General features: G+C 42.6%; 1 protein-coding gene and 41 non-coding genes across 42 annotated transcripts in view; 41 read left to right on the plus strand and 1 right to left on the minus strand.

Moving 5' to 3' along the window:
• ypel2b (yippee-like 2b) overlaps window positions 1-16416 on the minus strand; it is a 48484-nt gene that overhangs the window by 9617 nt on the left and 22451 nt on the right. Inside the window, exons 2-3 of the mRNA XM_077612074.1 lie at window positions 1191-1422; window positions 653-696 (exon numbers count right to left, since the gene is read on the minus strand). Of these exons, the coding sequence (XP_077468200.1) occupies window positions 653-696; window positions 1191-1307 (161 nt within the window). The 5' untranslated portion in view covers window positions 1308-1422. The remainder of the gene's footprint in view (window positions 1-652; window positions 697-1190; window positions 1423-16416) is intronic.
• Window positions 5702-5774, plus strand: trnar-ccg (transfer RNA arginine (anticodon CCG)). The gene has a single exon. It is a non-coding gene; the product is annotated as a tRNA-Arg (tRNA).
• Window positions 6864-6936, plus strand: trnar-acg (transfer RNA arginine (anticodon ACG)). The gene has a single exon. It is a non-coding gene; the product is annotated as a tRNA-Arg (tRNA).
• On the plus strand, window positions 7038-7110 carry trnar-acg (transfer RNA arginine (anticodon ACG)). Its single transcript has one exon. It is a non-coding gene; the product is annotated as a tRNA-Arg (tRNA).
• Window positions 7212-7284, plus strand: trnar-acg (transfer RNA arginine (anticodon ACG)). The gene has a single exon. It is a non-coding gene; the product is annotated as a tRNA-Arg (tRNA).
• Window positions 7384-7456, plus strand: trnar-acg (transfer RNA arginine (anticodon ACG)). Its single transcript has one exon. It is a non-coding gene; the product is annotated as a tRNA-Arg (tRNA).
• On the plus strand, window positions 7905-7977 carry trnah-aug (transfer RNA histidin (anticodon AUG)). Its single transcript has one exon. It is a non-coding gene; the product is annotated as a tRNA-His (tRNA).
• Window positions 8079-8151, plus strand: trnar-acg (transfer RNA arginine (anticodon ACG)). The gene has a single exon. It is a non-coding gene; the product is annotated as a tRNA-Arg (tRNA).
• On the plus strand, window positions 8596-8668 carry trnar-acg (transfer RNA arginine (anticodon ACG)). The gene has a single exon. It is a non-coding gene; the product is annotated as a tRNA-Arg (tRNA).
• Window positions 8770-8842, plus strand: trnar-acg (transfer RNA arginine (anticodon ACG)). Its single transcript has one exon. It is a non-coding gene; the product is annotated as a tRNA-Arg (tRNA).
• On the plus strand, window positions 8944-9016 carry trnar-acg (transfer RNA arginine (anticodon ACG)). Its single transcript has one exon. It is a non-coding gene; the product is annotated as a tRNA-Arg (tRNA).
• Window positions 9116-9188, plus strand: trnar-acg (transfer RNA arginine (anticodon ACG)). Its single transcript has one exon. It is a non-coding gene; the product is annotated as a tRNA-Arg (tRNA).
• On the plus strand, window positions 9290-9362 carry trnar-acg (transfer RNA arginine (anticodon ACG)). The gene has a single exon. It is a non-coding gene; the product is annotated as a tRNA-Arg (tRNA).
• On the plus strand, window positions 9638-9710 carry trnar-acg (transfer RNA arginine (anticodon ACG)). The gene has a single exon. It is a non-coding gene; the product is annotated as a tRNA-Arg (tRNA).
• trnar-acg (transfer RNA arginine (anticodon ACG)) lies at window positions 9812-9884 on the plus strand. Its single transcript has one exon. It is a non-coding gene; the product is annotated as a tRNA-Arg (tRNA).
• trnar-acg (transfer RNA arginine (anticodon ACG)) lies at window positions 9986-10058 on the plus strand. The gene has a single exon. It is a non-coding gene; the product is annotated as a tRNA-Arg (tRNA).
• On the plus strand, window positions 10160-10232 carry trnar-acg (transfer RNA arginine (anticodon ACG)). The gene has a single exon. It is a non-coding gene; the product is annotated as a tRNA-Arg (tRNA).
• trnah-aug (transfer RNA histidin (anticodon AUG)) lies at window positions 10332-10404 on the plus strand. Its single transcript has one exon. It is a non-coding gene; the product is annotated as a tRNA-His (tRNA).
• Window positions 10506-10578, plus strand: trnar-acg (transfer RNA arginine (anticodon ACG)). The gene has a single exon. It is a non-coding gene; the product is annotated as a tRNA-Arg (tRNA).
• Window positions 10680-10752, plus strand: trnar-acg (transfer RNA arginine (anticodon ACG)). Its single transcript has one exon. It is a non-coding gene; the product is annotated as a tRNA-Arg (tRNA).
• trnac-aca (transfer RNA cysteine (anticodon ACA)) lies at window positions 10854-10926 on the plus strand. The gene has a single exon. It is a non-coding gene; the product is annotated as a tRNA-Cys (tRNA).
• On the plus strand, window positions 11028-11100 carry trnar-acg (transfer RNA arginine (anticodon ACG)). Its single transcript has one exon. It is a non-coding gene; the product is annotated as a tRNA-Arg (tRNA).
• On the plus strand, window positions 11202-11274 carry trnar-acg (transfer RNA arginine (anticodon ACG)). Its single transcript has one exon. It is a non-coding gene; the product is annotated as a tRNA-Arg (tRNA).
• Window positions 11550-11622, plus strand: trnar-acg (transfer RNA arginine (anticodon ACG)). The gene has a single exon. It is a non-coding gene; the product is annotated as a tRNA-Arg (tRNA).
• On the plus strand, window positions 11724-11796 carry trnar-acg (transfer RNA arginine (anticodon ACG)). The gene has a single exon. It is a non-coding gene; the product is annotated as a tRNA-Arg (tRNA).
• On the plus strand, window positions 12072-12144 carry trnar-acg (transfer RNA arginine (anticodon ACG)). The gene has a single exon. It is a non-coding gene; the product is annotated as a tRNA-Arg (tRNA).
• Window positions 12594-12666, plus strand: trnar-acg (transfer RNA arginine (anticodon ACG)). The gene has a single exon. It is a non-coding gene; the product is annotated as a tRNA-Arg (tRNA).
• trnar-acg (transfer RNA arginine (anticodon ACG)) lies at window positions 12768-12840 on the plus strand. Its single transcript has one exon. It is a non-coding gene; the product is annotated as a tRNA-Arg (tRNA).
• Window positions 12942-13014, plus strand: trnar-acg (transfer RNA arginine (anticodon ACG)). The gene has a single exon. It is a non-coding gene; the product is annotated as a tRNA-Arg (tRNA).
• trnar-acg (transfer RNA arginine (anticodon ACG)) lies at window positions 13290-13362 on the plus strand. Its single transcript has one exon. It is a non-coding gene; the product is annotated as a tRNA-Arg (tRNA).
• Window positions 13638-13710, plus strand: trnar-acg (transfer RNA arginine (anticodon ACG)). The gene has a single exon. It is a non-coding gene; the product is annotated as a tRNA-Arg (tRNA).
• Window positions 13812-13884, plus strand: trnar-acg (transfer RNA arginine (anticodon ACG)). Its single transcript has one exon. It is a non-coding gene; the product is annotated as a tRNA-Arg (tRNA).
• On the plus strand, window positions 14160-14232 carry trnar-acg (transfer RNA arginine (anticodon ACG)). Its single transcript has one exon. It is a non-coding gene; the product is annotated as a tRNA-Arg (tRNA).
• trnar-acg (transfer RNA arginine (anticodon ACG)) lies at window positions 14334-14406 on the plus strand. Its single transcript has one exon. It is a non-coding gene; the product is annotated as a tRNA-Arg (tRNA).
• trnar-acg (transfer RNA arginine (anticodon ACG)) lies at window positions 14680-14752 on the plus strand. The gene has a single exon. It is a non-coding gene; the product is annotated as a tRNA-Arg (tRNA).
• On the plus strand, window positions 14871-14943 carry trnar-acg (transfer RNA arginine (anticodon ACG)). Its single transcript has one exon. It is a non-coding gene; the product is annotated as a tRNA-Arg (tRNA).
• trnar-acg (transfer RNA arginine (anticodon ACG)) lies at window positions 15045-15117 on the plus strand. Its single transcript has one exon. It is a non-coding gene; the product is annotated as a tRNA-Arg (tRNA).
• On the plus strand, window positions 15219-15291 carry trnar-acg (transfer RNA arginine (anticodon ACG)). The gene has a single exon. It is a non-coding gene; the product is annotated as a tRNA-Arg (tRNA).
• Window positions 15567-15639, plus strand: trnar-acg (transfer RNA arginine (anticodon ACG)). The gene has a single exon. It is a non-coding gene; the product is annotated as a tRNA-Arg (tRNA).
• Window positions 15915-15987, plus strand: trnar-acg (transfer RNA arginine (anticodon ACG)). The gene has a single exon. It is a non-coding gene; the product is annotated as a tRNA-Arg (tRNA).
• Window positions 16089-16161, plus strand: trnah-aug (transfer RNA histidin (anticodon AUG)). Its single transcript has one exon. It is a non-coding gene; the product is annotated as a tRNA-His (tRNA).
• trnar-acg (transfer RNA arginine (anticodon ACG)) lies at window positions 16263-16335 on the plus strand. Its single transcript has one exon. It is a non-coding gene; the product is annotated as a tRNA-Arg (tRNA).

Raw genomic sequence — 16416 nt, forward strand, 5'->3', positions numbered from 1 at the left:
CCAATAGAGCCAACCCGGGAGAAGAAAGGTATCAAAATTTAAAACTAAATTAGAATTAAGTTTAGTGTAAGGTTAGATTAACCTTATTTTTGAGTGTGTCTGCATGGTAATCCAAGTTCATTTAAAAAAAAAAAATGTTAAGTTACGAGCGCGTTCCCGTCCACGAAATCCGTCTAATTTTAGTACTATTAAACACATTTTAGTACTATTAAACAACTAGTTATTTGTTACTTTGTTAATAGATGGCGAATTAAAACAAATAAAATGTTTTTCCAATCCAATATCCTGTTTTTGGTGTTTTTTCAGAGAGTTGGAACAAATTAATTGGTTTTTAGTTCATTTTCTATGGGAAACGTTCATTTGAGTTATGAGTAAATCGACATACGAGCTCAGTCCCGGAACGAATCTCGAGGTACCACTGTATAGCCTTATTTTCAGAAGAAAATTCATGACGGCCCTTCAACACCCGCTCACTCCAAACAATGTAGCGACTTGCCAGAAGGATATGCGTAGCAACCTTCCTTAAATAACAGCGTGTGGAAAACTGCACGTCTCCCGAGGGCTGCGTGCACGGGAGCTTATTTCCGACCGGCCAAAGTTAAGCCAATTGAAAACAGATGGAGGGAACAAAGAGCAAAAGGCAGGCACTCACACTGAGTTGAACAGGTAGGCTCTGCCCTGGCTTCCCTGGAACGACTGTAGCGGGAAAAAGAAAGCAAGATGAGAAATTCCCATGTAGGCATTTCTTATAGCTAGCTTCAAATGGCTGCTCACACATGGTATAAATGACGAAGAAAAAAAAGACTTGATTCCAGGCCATTTACCCACTGCAACAGAAGGTCTTTGTGTGCTATGTGAGTGATGTGTTTTATGCACGTGGAAAAGAGATTCATCCATAATACAACTCAATAACCGTGTTAGAAAACATAATCCAGCTAAAGAAAATAGAGAGTAGCGGTCAGACATACAAGGGGAAAATCTGTATTCACTTGTCTAATTCCAGAGTGTGTAATGTTGAAACATGGTAATGCTTGAAACGCTTGTAAAAAGTGAAGCCACGTGAGTTGGAACATTTTTATACGCATCTGAAACTGGTTCTTTTCCTCTTTGGTCTGTGGAAATGAAAACCAGGTGGAAACACTGTTGTAAAATGAGTGAAGACAATGGAGTAAAGTTCCGCCGCCAGTTACCTTGGAGATGAGTTCGTCGTGGTTGGCTAGGTGGGCCCGGCAGTGGATGCAGCTGTACGTCCGGTGGCAGCTCGGCAGGTAGGCCTGAAAGGTCTTGGAGCGCGTCATTCTGACCATGGGCGGGGTCGGCGGGCGGTGCAAGAAGGGGCTGCCGGCCCAGGTCGGCTCACAGGGGAAGCACCGCAACACACAGGTGAGGGCCGTGGTGGGCGGTGGGTCGGGAGGCAAACACCTGAGAACGAAGACGAACCACAGAGCTCAGACTTGTACAAACGCTTCCTCTGGAAACCGGTGTTGTTGCTAAATGTGAGTGCGGAAAAAAACACTTTGAGCCTGATTTTAAGTCCTTTAGGACCCCCATCGAATATTTTATTCAGTAAATGTCGAGAAGTATTTTTCAGGCAGTTCACATCCGTAAAACATCTAAATAGGTCGCAATTATCTATTTCTAAGGTAAGATTGTTCTAGGCTTCATTTGGCCAGAGGAACAGGTTGAACTAGTGCTCATTTAATTAAGAAAAGTAAAGATTTAAACTTACAACAAAGGGGCCTACGCTTACTATGACTTTTAGAGATGTTACTGTATCCGTACATTCATTCATTCATCTTCCATACAGTCCATCCTCGAAAGGGTTGCTGGAGCCTAACCCAGCTGTCTTCAGGCGAAAGGCAGACTACACCCTAGACTGGTCGCCAGTCAGTCATAGTGCATGTAACCGTACAACAATTTTTTAAAGTGAATAATAGAGTAAAAATAACTTGTTTAAGGAAAGTTTGCTGCTTGAAAATACACATTTCGACAATAAAACAAAATCAAACTCAGTTGTGCTCCTGTTTTGCTCCTTTGCTACATAACAGCGCCTCCTTTGAAACGAAGCGCCTTTTGTATTGACAAAAAAACTGAAAATACACCCGCAACTGAGACGGTGTGAAAATACGGTAGTCAGCCTGGACTATTCTTTAGTTTTGGGAGTTGGTTGTAGGCCAAAATTTGCAGGAAAATCTACAAAGCTGTCTCCTAATGAGGCTAGCACAAAATGTGACGCTTGCAAGCAAGGTAGCCTTTTGTCCAGGGACAAATGTGTGAGAGATTATCTCTATTCAGTTTCTGACCTGCCTTTTGCCCCACCAAGAAGATGTACAGTAATCCCTCGAATATCGCGGCTTTACTACATTGCGTTTTTTTTTTCAGGGGTATTTTTTTTTTATTTTTTTGGGTGTAAGTTCATAAAAATGTGAAAATCCAGGGTCAAACTCGCAAGCGGAAGCCACTCCCCTGTCCTCCGCTTGCTACTAGAACTCAGCACTGAAGTAAAAAAATAATTAAATTAAAATACAATTATAATATATTGTTGTTATGTATGTTAATAATAAAAAATAATAATAATTAAATAAAACCTTAAATTAAAAACAAAATTAATTTAAAAAAAAATTGAAATAAACTACTTTGCGGTTTTTCATTTATCGCGACCATGTCTGGTGTACATTAACCACAATAATCGAGGGATTACTGTAGTTAGTCCTATCTGGTATAACCATGAGAATCAAATCTTGATTTTTTCCTTAGAAAGAAACACAATGTAATAAGCAAAGTGTTGTTGCTCTGTGCTACTTTTCCCAAAGTAGCAAATCAGTCATTTGAATGAAACTCCACGCCACTAATGAGAGGCGCAAAGGGCTGCACCATTTGGTGTCTTCTTCCTGTCAGTCTTTAAGGAACCATCTGGAAAAACTAATAAAACACTGAATGTAAGTACAGCCATCAGTCTAGGGGAAGTAGAAAGGTCCCTTTCTTGGCCTTCTGCAACATGATCGTTTCATATCGGCCAGTAGCTGAGTTTCATCCAGCAATGAAGGGAATAAAGAAAGCAGTAAGACATGGCCGTCTGCCATATTCTGACTTGGTGCCAACTGAGTGGGATCAGGGCACAAAGGGGCACTCAGTCGAGATGTCAGTCTACCCCACTCCCCATCCCCCAGCCACACACGCACAGATAGTGACAAAGTTTGTCATTTTGTGCAAATATTATTGTCCTTAAACTGGAGGGTTCCTTTTTTAGCCCCTTGTACAAAATCAGGTGCTCTATTCATACAGATTATTCATTGATTCATTCATTTTCTGAACCGCTTTATCCTCACTAGGCTTGGGTGGGTGGGTGGGTGGGGGGGGGGGGGGTTGCTGTAGTCTATCCCAGCTGACTTCGGGCCTCATACAGATGACCATATTTTCTATTTCACGTTTATGTTGTCATGACTTTTTAAAATGGCTGAAATCATAAAGTTATTTTCTTCTTTTATCATCCATAAAACATCGGATGGACTTTCTGACTGTTGGTTCGACACATACAAAACAGGACAAAATCATCAAGTGAATCATTTGGATTATTTTTTGACAAGTAGTGCCTACTAACATGTTAATTTGGCCTTTATCTGCATGCATGACGCAGACATAAGTAGAATGAACAATCAGTAAATGGCAGCAGTCACTAAATTATGGGTTGCTACAAAGTTGCAATCATATGCACTGTTTGCCAGAGATTTGACTGGGTTGCCTTGTAGGCGCCTCCCATTGGAGCTGATCCAGTCATGTCCAGCTGGTAGAGAACCCCAGGGTAGATGTACAATGAGCTGCTCAGCACATCAGAGTCTATGGGGATGAGATATAAAATGTTTTCTGGGGATATAGGGACACCTGAACCCAGAACAAGTCAGGGTCTTGACATTATAAGTCTGATTGCAGGTTCCCAAAGACACCGTGGCTGACTTTTGTAAAATTCACAATAGCCTAAAATATAACTGTATCAGTAAATGCATGTCTTTGCATTTGTGATGAATGTCAACATTCATACAGGAGATTGTAGGTTTGGCTCCTGGCTAGCTTGTATTTCTGTTTTTATTCATGATACATTATACCAATTGTGAACGCTTCTCTTTGACTATTTTAACCCACGACGTCTGGATTACCATCGAACTTTTTGCATAGCGAGGACTAGTGGCGCAATGGATAACATGTCTGACTAAAGATTCCGGGTTTGACTTCTGGCTAGCTTTTGTTTCTGATTTTATTCCTGATACAGAATACCGATTGTAAAAACTACTTTTTGATCATTTTAACCCGCGACGTATGGATTATCATGGGCATTTTATTTTCCATAGACAGGCCGAGTGGCGCAATGGCTAACGCATCTGACTACGAATTAGGAGATTCCAGATTCGACTCCTGGGTTGGGCTTCTGTTTTTATTCCTGATACAAAAATGTGAATACAGTGGTACCTCGAGATACGAGCTTAATGCGTTCCGGGACTGAGCTCGTATTTCGATGTTCTCGTAACTCAAACGAACGCTTCCCATAGAAATGAACTAAAAACAAATTAAGTCATTCAAACCCTCTGAAAAAACACCAAAAACAGGATATTGGATTGGAAAAACATTTGTTCTAATTCACCATCTATTAACAAAGTAACAAAAGAACTAGTAGTTTAATAGCACTAAAAGGTGTTCAATATTATTAAAATTAGACGGATTTCGCAGAGGGGAGAGACGGACAGAGAGGGGGGGGGGACTTCTTGCACGGCAACGCGCTTGTAACATTATATAAACAAATTTAAATGAACTTGGATTACGATGCACACACTCAAAAATAAATTTAGTCTAACCTTACAATAAACTTAATTCTAATTTTGTTTGATATTTTGATACCTTTCCACTTCCGGGTAGGCTTTATTTGCCCCGCCTCCACCCTGATTTTCAGATGCAGGTAAAAGGAACCTATCGAGTGTTGTTTTTGTATTCCCTTCAAAATATTCCCAAAATGATGCACACAAATGTCCTCACAATAGGATAACGCACAACCACTTGCCAACGATGAAGTAGTGTATACGCCATTCGCACTGACTAACGGGGAAAAAAACACTAAAATGCAACGCTCCACCCAGTGCTTGCAGAGACATTACACGAGGGAGTTGCGGGGACAGAGACAGTGCCCATGATGTTCACTCGCGTCCACAGTCTGCTCGTATATCAAAATTTGTCTCGTATCTCAAGATAAATATTTGCTCAAAATTTTACTCGTATCTCAAATTGCTCGTATGTCGAGGTACCACTGTACATCTCAGATTATTTTAACCCGTGACGTTTGGATTCCGATGGGCCTCTGGTCCCATAGACAGGGTTAGTGAAGCAATGGATAACGTGTCTCACCACGAATGAGGAGATTCCAGGTTCAACTCCTGGCTAACTTGGGTTTCTGTTTTTATTCCTGATACAAAATTGTGAATACATCTTCATAATTTTAACCCGCGACGTTTGGATTACCATGGGCCTTTTGTCCCATAAACAGGGCTCGTGGCGCAATGGATAACGCGTCTGACTACGAATCAGGAGATTCCATGTTCGACTCCTGGCTAGGTTGGGTTTGTTTTTATTCCTGATACAAAATTGGGAATACATCTCTCTGATCATTTTTAACCCGGGACCTTTGGATTACCATGGGGCTTTTCAGCCATAGACAGGGCTAGTGGCGCAATGGATAACGCGTCTGACTCCGAATCAGGAGATTCCAGGTTCGACTCCTGGCTAGCTTGGGATTTTGCTTTTATTCCTGGTGCAAAATTTTGAATACATCTCATTGATAATTTTAACACGAAACGTTTGGATTACCATGGGCCTTTTTTAACCATAGACAGGGCTAGTGGCGCAATGGACAACGCGGCTGACTACGAATCAGGAGATTCCAGTTTCAACTCCTGGCTAGCTTGGGTTTCTGCTTTTATTCCTGGTGCAAAATTGTGAATACATCTCATTGATAATTTTAACACGAAACGTTTGGATTACCATGGGCCTTTTTTCACCTCAGACAGGGCTAGTGGTGTGTTGGAATTATTTTATATAAGTTATCCTGATTCTGGTATGACTGTCGAAATGTTAGTTAATAGAATGAGAGTGTCTTGGGCCCTGGAAAGTTTCACCTTATTAATCAAAGAGGAACTACCCCAGGGGGTCTGTTTGTCTGTTTTGTGAGGGTTGCAAGATATCGGGAAGAAGACTATAAAGATGTTATCTTGAAGGGGCATATGGTCATGATCAAAGAACCTTTTGTAACTAGGAGAGATCTCTCTCTCCTTTGATCAGCTTGAAACTTCCTGCAACTTGGACACTCCCAAAAAACAATAAGAGACTTGGCGAGGGGAGATTTTCTTCAGAGTGTTTCGAAGGGCTGAGACGCGAACGGTCCTGAGAACCTCTCATTTTTTAAATAAAGTTTACTAAAATTCTCTGTGATTTCCTCCTTTTCAGATTGGTGATACAAATGTCTGGTGTTTAAACCCAACATGGTGCAATGGATAACGCGTCTGACTACGAATCAGGAGATTCCAGGTTCGACTCCTGGCTAGCTTGGGTTTCTGTTTTTATTCCTTATACAAATGTGTGAATACATCTCTTTGATAATTTTAACCTGCAACTTTTGGATTACCATGGGCCTTTTTTCACCATAGACAGGGCTAGTGGCGCAATGGATAACGCGTCTGACTACGAATTAGGAGATTCCAGGGTCGACTCCTGGCTAGCTTGGGTTTCTGTTTTTATTCCTGATACAAAATTGTGAATACATCTCTTTGATAATTTTAACACGCGACGTTTGGATTACCATGGGCCTTTTTTCACCATAGACAGGGCTAGTGGTGCAATGGATAACGCGTCTGACTACGAATCAGGAGATTCCAGGTTCGACTCCTGGCTAGCTTGGGTTTTTGCTTTTATTCCTGGTGCAAAATTGTGAATACATCTCATTGATAATTTTAACACGAAACGTTTGGATTACCATGGGCCTTTTTTCACCATAGACAGGGCTAGTGGCGCAATGGACAACGCGTCTGACTACGAATCAGGAGATTCCAGGTTCGACTCCTGGCTAGCTTGGGTTTTTGTTTTTATTCCTTATACAAATGTGTGAATACATCTCTTTGATAATTTTAACACGCGACGTTTGGATTACCATGGGCCTTTTTTCACCATAGACAGGGCTAGTGGCGCAATGGATAACGCGTCTGACTACGAATCAGGAGATTCCAGGTTCGACTCCTGGCTAGCTTGGGTTTCTGTTTTTATACTTTAAAAAATTGGGAATAAATCTCTTTGATCATTTTTAACCCGCGACCTTTGGATTACCATGGGGCTTTAATACCATAGACAGGGCTAGTGGCGCAATGGATAACGCGTCTGACTACGAATCAGGAGATTCCAGGTTCGACTCCTGGCTAGCTTGGGTTTCTGTTTTTATTCCTGAAACAAAATTGTGAATACATCTCTTTGATAATTTTAACATGCGACGTTTGGATCACCATGGGCCTTTTTTCACCATAGACAGGACTAGGGGCGCAATGGATAACGTGTCTGACTATGAATCAGGAGATTCCAGGTTCGACTCCTGGCTAGCTTGGGTTTCTGTTTTTATTCCTTATACAAATGTGTGAATACATCTCTTTGATAATTTTAAACAGCGACGTTTGGATTACCATGGGCCTTTTGTCCCATAAACAGGGCAAGTGGTGCAATGGATAACGAGTCTCACTTCGAATCAGGAGATTCCAGGTTAGACTCCTGGCTAGCTTGGGTTTTTGTTTTTATTCCTGATAAAAATGTGTGAATACATCTCTTTGATAATTTTAACACGCGACGTTTGGATTACCATGGGCCTTTTTTCACCATAGACAGGGCTAGTGGCGCAATGGATAACGCGCCTGACTATGAATCAGGAGATTCCAGGTTCGACTCCTGGCTAGCTTGGGTTTCTGCTTTTATTCCAGGTGCAAAATTGTGAATACATCTCATTGATAATTTTATCACGAAACGTTTGGATTACCATGGGCCGTTTTTCGCCATAGACAGGGCTAGTGGCGCAATGGACAACGCGTCTGACTACGAATCAGGAGATTCCAGGTTCGACTCCTGGCTAGCTTGGGTTTGTTTTTATTCCTGGTACAAAATTGGGAATACATCCCTTTGATCATTTTTAACCCGCGACCTTTGGATTACCATGGGGCTTTTCTGCCATAGACAGGGCTAGTGGCGCAATGGATAACGTGCCTGACTATGAATCAGGAGATTCCAGGGTCGACTCCTGGCTAGCTTGGGTTTGTTTTTATTCCTGATACAAATGTGTGAATACATCTCTTTGATAATTTTAACACGCAACGTTTGGATTACCATGGGCCTTTCGTTCCATAAACAGGGCTAGTGGAGCAATGGATAACGCGTCTGACTACGAATCAGGAGATTCCAGGTTCGACTCCTGGCTAGCTTGGGTTTTTGCTTTTATTCCTGGTGCAAAATTGTGAATACATCTCATTGATAATTTTAACACGAAACGTTTGGATTACCATGGGCCTTTTTTCACCGCAGACAGGGCTAGTGGCGCAATGGACAACGCGTCTGACTACGAATCAGGAGATTCCAGGTTCGACTCCTGGCTAGCTTGGGTTTCTGTTTTTATTCCTGATACAAAATTGGGAATACATCTCTTTGATAATTTTAACACGCGACGTTTGGATTACCATGGGCCTTTTTTCACCATAGACAGGGCTAGTGGCGCAATGGATAACGCGTCTGACTACGAATCAGGAGATTCCAGGTTCGACTCCTGGCTAGCTTGGGTTTTTGTTTTTATTCCTTATACAAATGTGTGAATACATCTCTTTGATAATTTTAACACGCGACGTTTGGATTACCATGGGCCTTTTTTCACCATAGACAGGGCTAGTGGCGCAATGGATAGCGCGTCTGACTACGAATCAGGAGATTCCAGGTTCGACTCCTGGCTAGCTTGGGTTTCTGTTTTTATACTTTAAAAAATTGGGAATAAATCTCTTTGATCATTTTTAACCCGCGACCTTTGGATTACCATGGGGCTTTAATACCATAGACAGGGCTAGTGGCGCAATGGATAACGCGTCTGACTACGAATCAGGAGATTCCAGGTTCGACTCCTGGCTAGCTTGGGTTTCTGTTTTTATTCCTGATACAAAATTGGGAATACATCTCTTTGATCATTTTTAACCCGCGACCTTTGGATTACCCTGTGGCTCTTCTGCCATAGACAGGGCTAGTGGCGCAATGGATAACGCGTCTGACTACGAATCAGGAGATTCCAGGTTCGACTCCTGGCTAGCTTGGGTTTCTGTTTTTATTCCTGATAAAAAATTGGGAATACATCTCTTTGATCATTTTTAACCCGCGACCTTTGGGTTACCATGGGGCTTTTACTCCATAGACATGGCTACTGGCGCGATGGATAACGTGCCTGACTATGAATCAGGAGATTCCAGGTTCGACTCCTGGCTAGCTTGGGTTTCTGCTTTTATTCCAGGTGCAAAATTGTGAATACATCTCATTGATAATTTTATCACGAAACGTTTGGATTACCATGGGCCGTTTTTCACCATAGACAGGGCTAGTGGCGCAATGGATAACGCTTCTGACTACGAATCAGGAGATTCCAGGTTCGACACCTGGCTAGCTTGGGTTTTTGTTTTTATTCCTGATACAAATGTGTGAATACATCTCTTTGATAATTTTAACACGCGACGTTTGGATTACCATGGGCCTTTTTTCACTATAGACAGGGCTAGTGGTGCAATGGATAACGCGTCTGACTACGAATCAGGAGATTCCAGGTTCGACTCCTGGCTAGCTTGGGTTTTTGCTTTTATTCCTGGTGCAAAATTGTGAATACATCTCATTGATAATTTTAACACGAAACGTTTGGATTACCATGGGCCTTTTTTCACCATAGACAGGGCTAGTGGCGCAATGGATAACGCGTCTGACTACGAATCAGGAGATTCCAGGTTCGACTCCTGGCTAGCTTGGGTTTCTGTTTTTATTCCTTATACAAATGTGTGAATACATCTCTTTGATAATTTTAACCCGCAACTTTTGGATTACCATGGGCCTTTTTTCACCATAGACAGGGCTAGTGGCGCAATGGATAACGCGTCTGACTACGAATCAGGAGATTCCAGGTTCGACTCCTGGCTAGCTTGGGTTTCTGTTTTTATACTTTAAAAAATTGGGAATAAATCTCTTTGATCATTTTTAACCCGCGACCTTTGGATTACCATGGGGCTTTAATACCATAGACAGGGCTAGTGGCGCAATGGATAACGTGCCTGACTATGAATCAGGAGATTCCAGGTTCGACTCCTGGCTAGCTTGGGTTTCTGCTTTTATTCCAGGTGCAAAATTGTGAATACATCTCATTGATAATTTTATCACGAAACGTTTGGATTACCATGGGCCGTTTTTCACCATAGACAGGGCTAGTGGCGCAATGGATAACGCTTCTGACTACGAATCAGGAGATTCCAGGTTCGACTCCTGGCTAGCTTGGGTTTTTGTTTTTATTCCTGATACAAATGTGTGAATACATCTCTTTGATAATTTTAACACGCGACGTTTGGATTACCATGGGCCTTTTTTCACCATAGACAGGGCTAGTGGTGCAATGGATAACGCGTCTGACTACGAATCAGGAGATTCCAGGTTCGACTCCTGGCTAGCTTGGGTTTCTGTTTTTATTCCTGATACAAAATTGGGAATACATCTCTTTGATAATTTTAACACGCGACGTTTGGATTACCATGGGCCTTTTTTCACCGTAGACAGGGCTAGTGGCGCAATGGATAACGCGTCTGACTACAAATCAGGAGATTCCAGGTTCGACTCCTGGCTAGCTTGGGTTTCTGTTTTTATTCCTGATACAAAATTGGGAATACATCTCTTTGATAATTTTAACACGCGACGTTTGGATTACCATGGGCCTCTTTTCACCATAGCCAGGGCTAGTGGCGCAATGGATAACGCGTCTGACTACGAATCAGGAGATTCCAGGTTCGACTCCTGGCTAGCTTGGGTTTCTGTTTTTATTCCTGATACAAAATTGGGAATACATCTCTTTGATCATTTTTAACCCGCGACCTTTGGATTACCCTGTGGCTCTTCTGCCATAAACAGGGCTAGTGGCGCAATGGATAACGCGTCTGACTACGAATCAGGAGATTCCAGGTTCGACTCCTGGCTAGCTTGGGTTTCTGTTTTTATTCCTGATAAAAAATTGGGAATACATCTCTTTGATCATTTTTAACCCGCGACCTTTGGGTTACCATGGGGCTTTTACTCCATAGACATGGCTACTGGCGCGATGGATAACGTGCCTGACTATGAATCAGGAGATTCCAGGTTCGACTCCTGGCTAGCTTGGGTTTCTGCTTTTATTCCAGGTGCAAAATTGTGAATACATCTCATTGATAATTTTATCACGAAACGTTTGGATTACCATGGGCCGTTGTTCACCATAGACAGGGCTAGTGGCGCAATGGATAACGCTTCTGACTACGAATCAGGAGATTCCAGGTTCGACACCTGGCTAGCTTGGGTTTTTGTTTTTATTCCTGATACAAATGTGTGAATACATCTCTTTGATCATTTTAACACGCGACGTTTGGATTACCATGGGCCTTTTTTCACCATAGACAGGGCTAGTGGTGCAATGGATAACGCGTCTGACTACGAATCAGGAGATTCCAGGTTCGACTCCTGGCTAGCTTGGGTTTCTGTTTTTATTCCTGATACAAAATTGGGAATACATCTCTTTGATAATTTTAACACGCGACGTTTGGATTACCATGGGCCTTTTTTCACCGTAGACAGGGCTAGTGGCGCAATGGATAACGCGTCTGACTACGAATCAGGAGATTCCAGGTTCGACTCCTGGTTAACTTGGGTTTCTGTTTTTATTCCTGATACAAAATTGGGAATACATCTCTTTGATCATTTTTAACCCGCGACCTTTGGATTACCCTGTGGCTCTTCTGCCATAGACAGGGCTAGTGGCGCAATGGATAACGCGTCTGACTACGAATCAGGAGATTCCAGGTTCGACTCCTGGCTAGCTTGGGTTTCTGTTTTTATTCCTGATACAAAATTGGGAATACATCTCTTTGATCATTTTTAACCCGCGACCTTTGGGTTACCATGGGGCTTTTACTCCATAGACATGGCTACTGGCGCGATGGATAACGTGCCTGACTATGAATCAGGAGATTCCAGGTTCGACTCCTGGCTAGCTTGGGTTTCTGCTTTTATTCCAGGTGCAAAATTGTGAATACATCTCATTGATAATTTTATCACGAAACGTTTGGATTACCATGGGCCGTTTTTCACCATAGACAGGGCTAGTGGCGCAATGGATAACGCTTCTGAATACGAATCAGGAGATTCCAGGTTCGACACCTGGCTAGCTTGGGTTTTTGTTTTTATTCCTGATACAAATGTGTGAATACATCTCTTTGATAATTTTAACACGCGACGTTTGGATTACCATGGGCCTTTTTTCACCATAGACAGGGCTAGTGGTGCAATGGATAACGCGTCTGACTACGAATCAGGAGATTCCAGGTTCGACTCCTGGCTAGCTTGGGTTTTTGTTTTTATTCCTTATACAAATGTGTGAATACATCTCTTTGATAATTTTAACACGCGACATTTGGATTACCATGGGCCTTTTTTCAGCACAGACAGGGCTAGTGGCGCAATGGATAACGCGTCTGACTACGAATCAGGAGATTCCAGGTTCGACTCCTGGCTAGCTTGGGTTTCTGTTTTTATTCCTTATACAAATGTGTGAATACATCTCTTTGATAATTTTAACCCGCAACTTTTGGATTACCATGGGCCTTTTTTCACCATAGACAGGGCTAGTGGCGCAATGGATAACGTGCCTGACTACGAATCAGGAGATTCCAGGTTCGACTCCTGGCTAGCTTGGGTTTCTGTTTTTATTCCTGATACAAAATTGGGAATACATCTCTTTGATCATTTTTAACCCGCGACCTTTGGGTTACCATGGGGCTTTTACTCCATAGACATGGCTACTGGCGCGATGGATAACGTGCCTGACTATGAATCAGGAGATTCCAGGTTCGACTCCTGGCTAGCTTGGGTTTCTGCATTTATTCCAGGTGCAAAATTGTGAATACATCTCATTGATAATTTTATCACGAAACGTTTGGATTACCATGGGCCGTTTTTCACCATAGACAGGGCTAGTGGCGCAATGGATAACGCTTCTGACTACGAATCAGGAGATTCCAGGTTCGACACCTGGCTAGCTTGGGTTTTTGTTTTTATTCCTGATACAAATGTGTGAATACATCTCTTTGATAATTTTAACACGCGACGTTTGGATTACCATGGGCCTTTTTTCACCATAGACAGGGCTAGTGGCGCAATGGATAACACGTCTAACTCCGAATCAGGAGATTCCAGGTTCGACTCCTGGCTAGCTTGGGTTTCTGTTTTTATTCCTGATACAAAATTGGGAATACATCTCTTTGATAATTTTAACACGCGACGTTTGGATTACCATGGGCCTTTTTTCACCATAGACAGGGCTAGTGGCGCAATGGATAACGCGTCTGACTACGAATCAGGAGATTCCAGGTTCGACTCCTGGCTAGCTTGGGTTTCTGTTTTTATTCCTGATACAAAATTGGGAATACATCTCTTTGATCATTTTTAACCCGCGACCTTTGGATTACCCTGTGGCTCTTCTGCCATAGACAGGGCTAGTGGCGCAATGGATAACGCGTCTGACTACGAATCAGGAGATTCCAGGTTCGACTCCTGGCTAGCTTGGGTTTCTGTTTTTATTCCTGATACAAAATTGGGAATACATCTCTTTGATCATTTTTAACCCGCGACCTTTGGGTTACCATGGGGCTTTTATGCCATAGACATGGCTACTGGCGCGATGGATAACGTGCCTGACTATGAATCAGGAGATTCCAGGTTCGACTCCTGGCTAGCTTGGGTTTCTGCTTTTATTCCAGGTGCAAAATTGTGAATACATCTCATTGATAATTTTATCACGAAACGTTTGGATTACCATGGGCCGTTTTTCACCATAGACAGGGCTAGTGGCGCAATGGATAACGCTTCTGACTACGAATCAGGAGATTCCAGGTTCGACACCTGGCTAGCTTGGGTTTTTGTTTTTATTCCTGATACAAATGTGTGAATACATCTCTTTGATAATTTTAACACGCGACGTTTGGATTACCATGGGCCTTTTTTCACCATAGACAGGGCTAGTGGTGCAATGGATAACGCGTCTGACTACGAATCAGGAGATTCCAGGTTCGACTCCTGGCTAGCTTGGGTTTTTGCTTTTATTCCTGGTGCAAAATTGTGAATACATCTCATTGATAATTTTAACACGAAACGTTTGGATTACCATGGGCCTTTTTTCACCATAGACAGGGCTAGTGGCGCAATGGACAACGCGTCTGACTACGAATCAGGAGATTCCAGTTTCGACTCCTGGCTAGCTTGGGTTTGTTTTTATTCCTGATACAAAATTGGGAATACATCTCTTTGATCATTTTTAACCCGCGACCTTTGGATTACCCTGTGGCTATTCTGCCATAGACAGGGCTAGTGGCGCAATGGATAACGCGTCTGACTACGAATCAGGAGATTCCAGGTTCGACTCCTGGCTAGCTTGGGTTTTTGCTTTTATTCCTGGTGCAAATTTGTGAATACATCTCATTGATGATTTTAACACGAAACGTTTGGATTACCATGGGCCTTTTTTCACCATGGGCCTTTTTTCACCATAGACAGGGCTAGTGGCGCAATGGATAACGCGTCTGACTACGAATCAGGAGATTCCAGGTTCGACTCCTGGCTAGCTTGGGTTTCTGTTTTTATTCCTTATACAAATGTGTGAATACATCTCTTTGATAATTTTAACCTGCAACTTTTGGATTACCATGGGCCTTTTTTCACCATAGACAGGGCTAGTGGCGCAATGGATAACGCGTCTGACTACGAATCAGGAGATTCCAGGTTCGACTCCTGGCTAGCTTGGGTTTCTGTTTTTATTCCTGATACAAAATTGGGAATACATCTCTTTGATAATTTTAACACGCGGCGTTTGGATTACCATGGGCCTTTTTTCACCATAGACAGGGCTAGTGGCGCAATGGATAACGCGTCTGACTACGAATCAGGAGATTCCAGGTTCGACTCCTGGCTAGCTTGGGTTTTTGTTTTTATTCCTTGTACAAATGTGTGAATACATCTCTTTGATAATTTTAACACGCGACATTTGGATTACCATGGGCCTTTTTTCAGCATAGACAGGGCTAGTGGCGCAATGGATAACCCGTCTGACTACGAATCAGGAGATTCCAGGTTCGACTCCTGGCTAGCTTGGGTTTCTGTTTTTATTCCTTATACAAATGTGTGAATACATCTCTTTGATAATTTTAACCCGCAACTTTTGGATTACCATGGGCCTTTTTTCACCATAGACAGGGCTAGTGGCGCAATGGATAACGCGTCTGACTACGAATCAGGAGATTCCAGGTTCGACTCCTGGCTAGCTTGGGTTTCTGTTTTTATTCCTGATACAAAATTGGGAATACATCTCTTTGATCATTTTTAACCCGCGACCTTTGGGTTACCATGGGGCTTTTACTCCATAGACATGGCTACTGGCGCGGTGGATAACGTGCCTGACTATGAATCAGGAGATTCCAGGTTCAACTCCTGGCTAGCTTGGGTTTTTGTTTTTATTCCTGATACAAATGTGTGAATACATCTCTTTGATAATTTTAACACGCGACGTTTGGATTACCATGGGCCTTTTTTCACCATAGACAGGGCTAGTGGCGCAATGGATAACGCGTCTGACTACGAATCAGGAGATTCCAGGTTCGACTCCTGGCTAGCTTGGGTTTCTGTTTTTATTCCTGATACAAAATTGGGAATACATCTCTTTGATAATTTTAACACGCGACGTTTGGATTACCATGGGCCTTTTTTCACCATAGACAGGGCTAGTGGCGCAATGGATAACGCGTCTGACTATGAATCAGGAGATTCCAGGTTCGACTCCTGGCTAGCTTGGGTTTCTGTTTTTATTCCTGATACAAAATTGGGAATACATCTCTTTGATCATTTTTAACCCGCGACCTTTGGATTACCCTGTGGCTCTTCTGCCATAGACAGGGCTAGTGGCGCAATGGATAACGCGTCTGACTACGAATCAGGAGATTCCAGGTTCGACTCCTGGCTAGCTTGGGTTTCTGTTTTTATTCCTGATACAAAATTGGGAATACATCTCTTTGATCATTTTTAACCCGCGACCTTTGGGTTACCATG

This window comes from Stigmatopora argus, chromosome 10 (assembly GCF_051989625.1).
Source record: "Stigmatopora argus isolate UIUO_Sarg chromosome 10, RoL_Sarg_1.0, whole genome shotgun sequence".
Classification (NCBI taxonomy): Eukaryota; Metazoa; Chordata; class Actinopteri; order Syngnathiformes; family Syngnathidae; genus Stigmatopora; species Stigmatopora argus.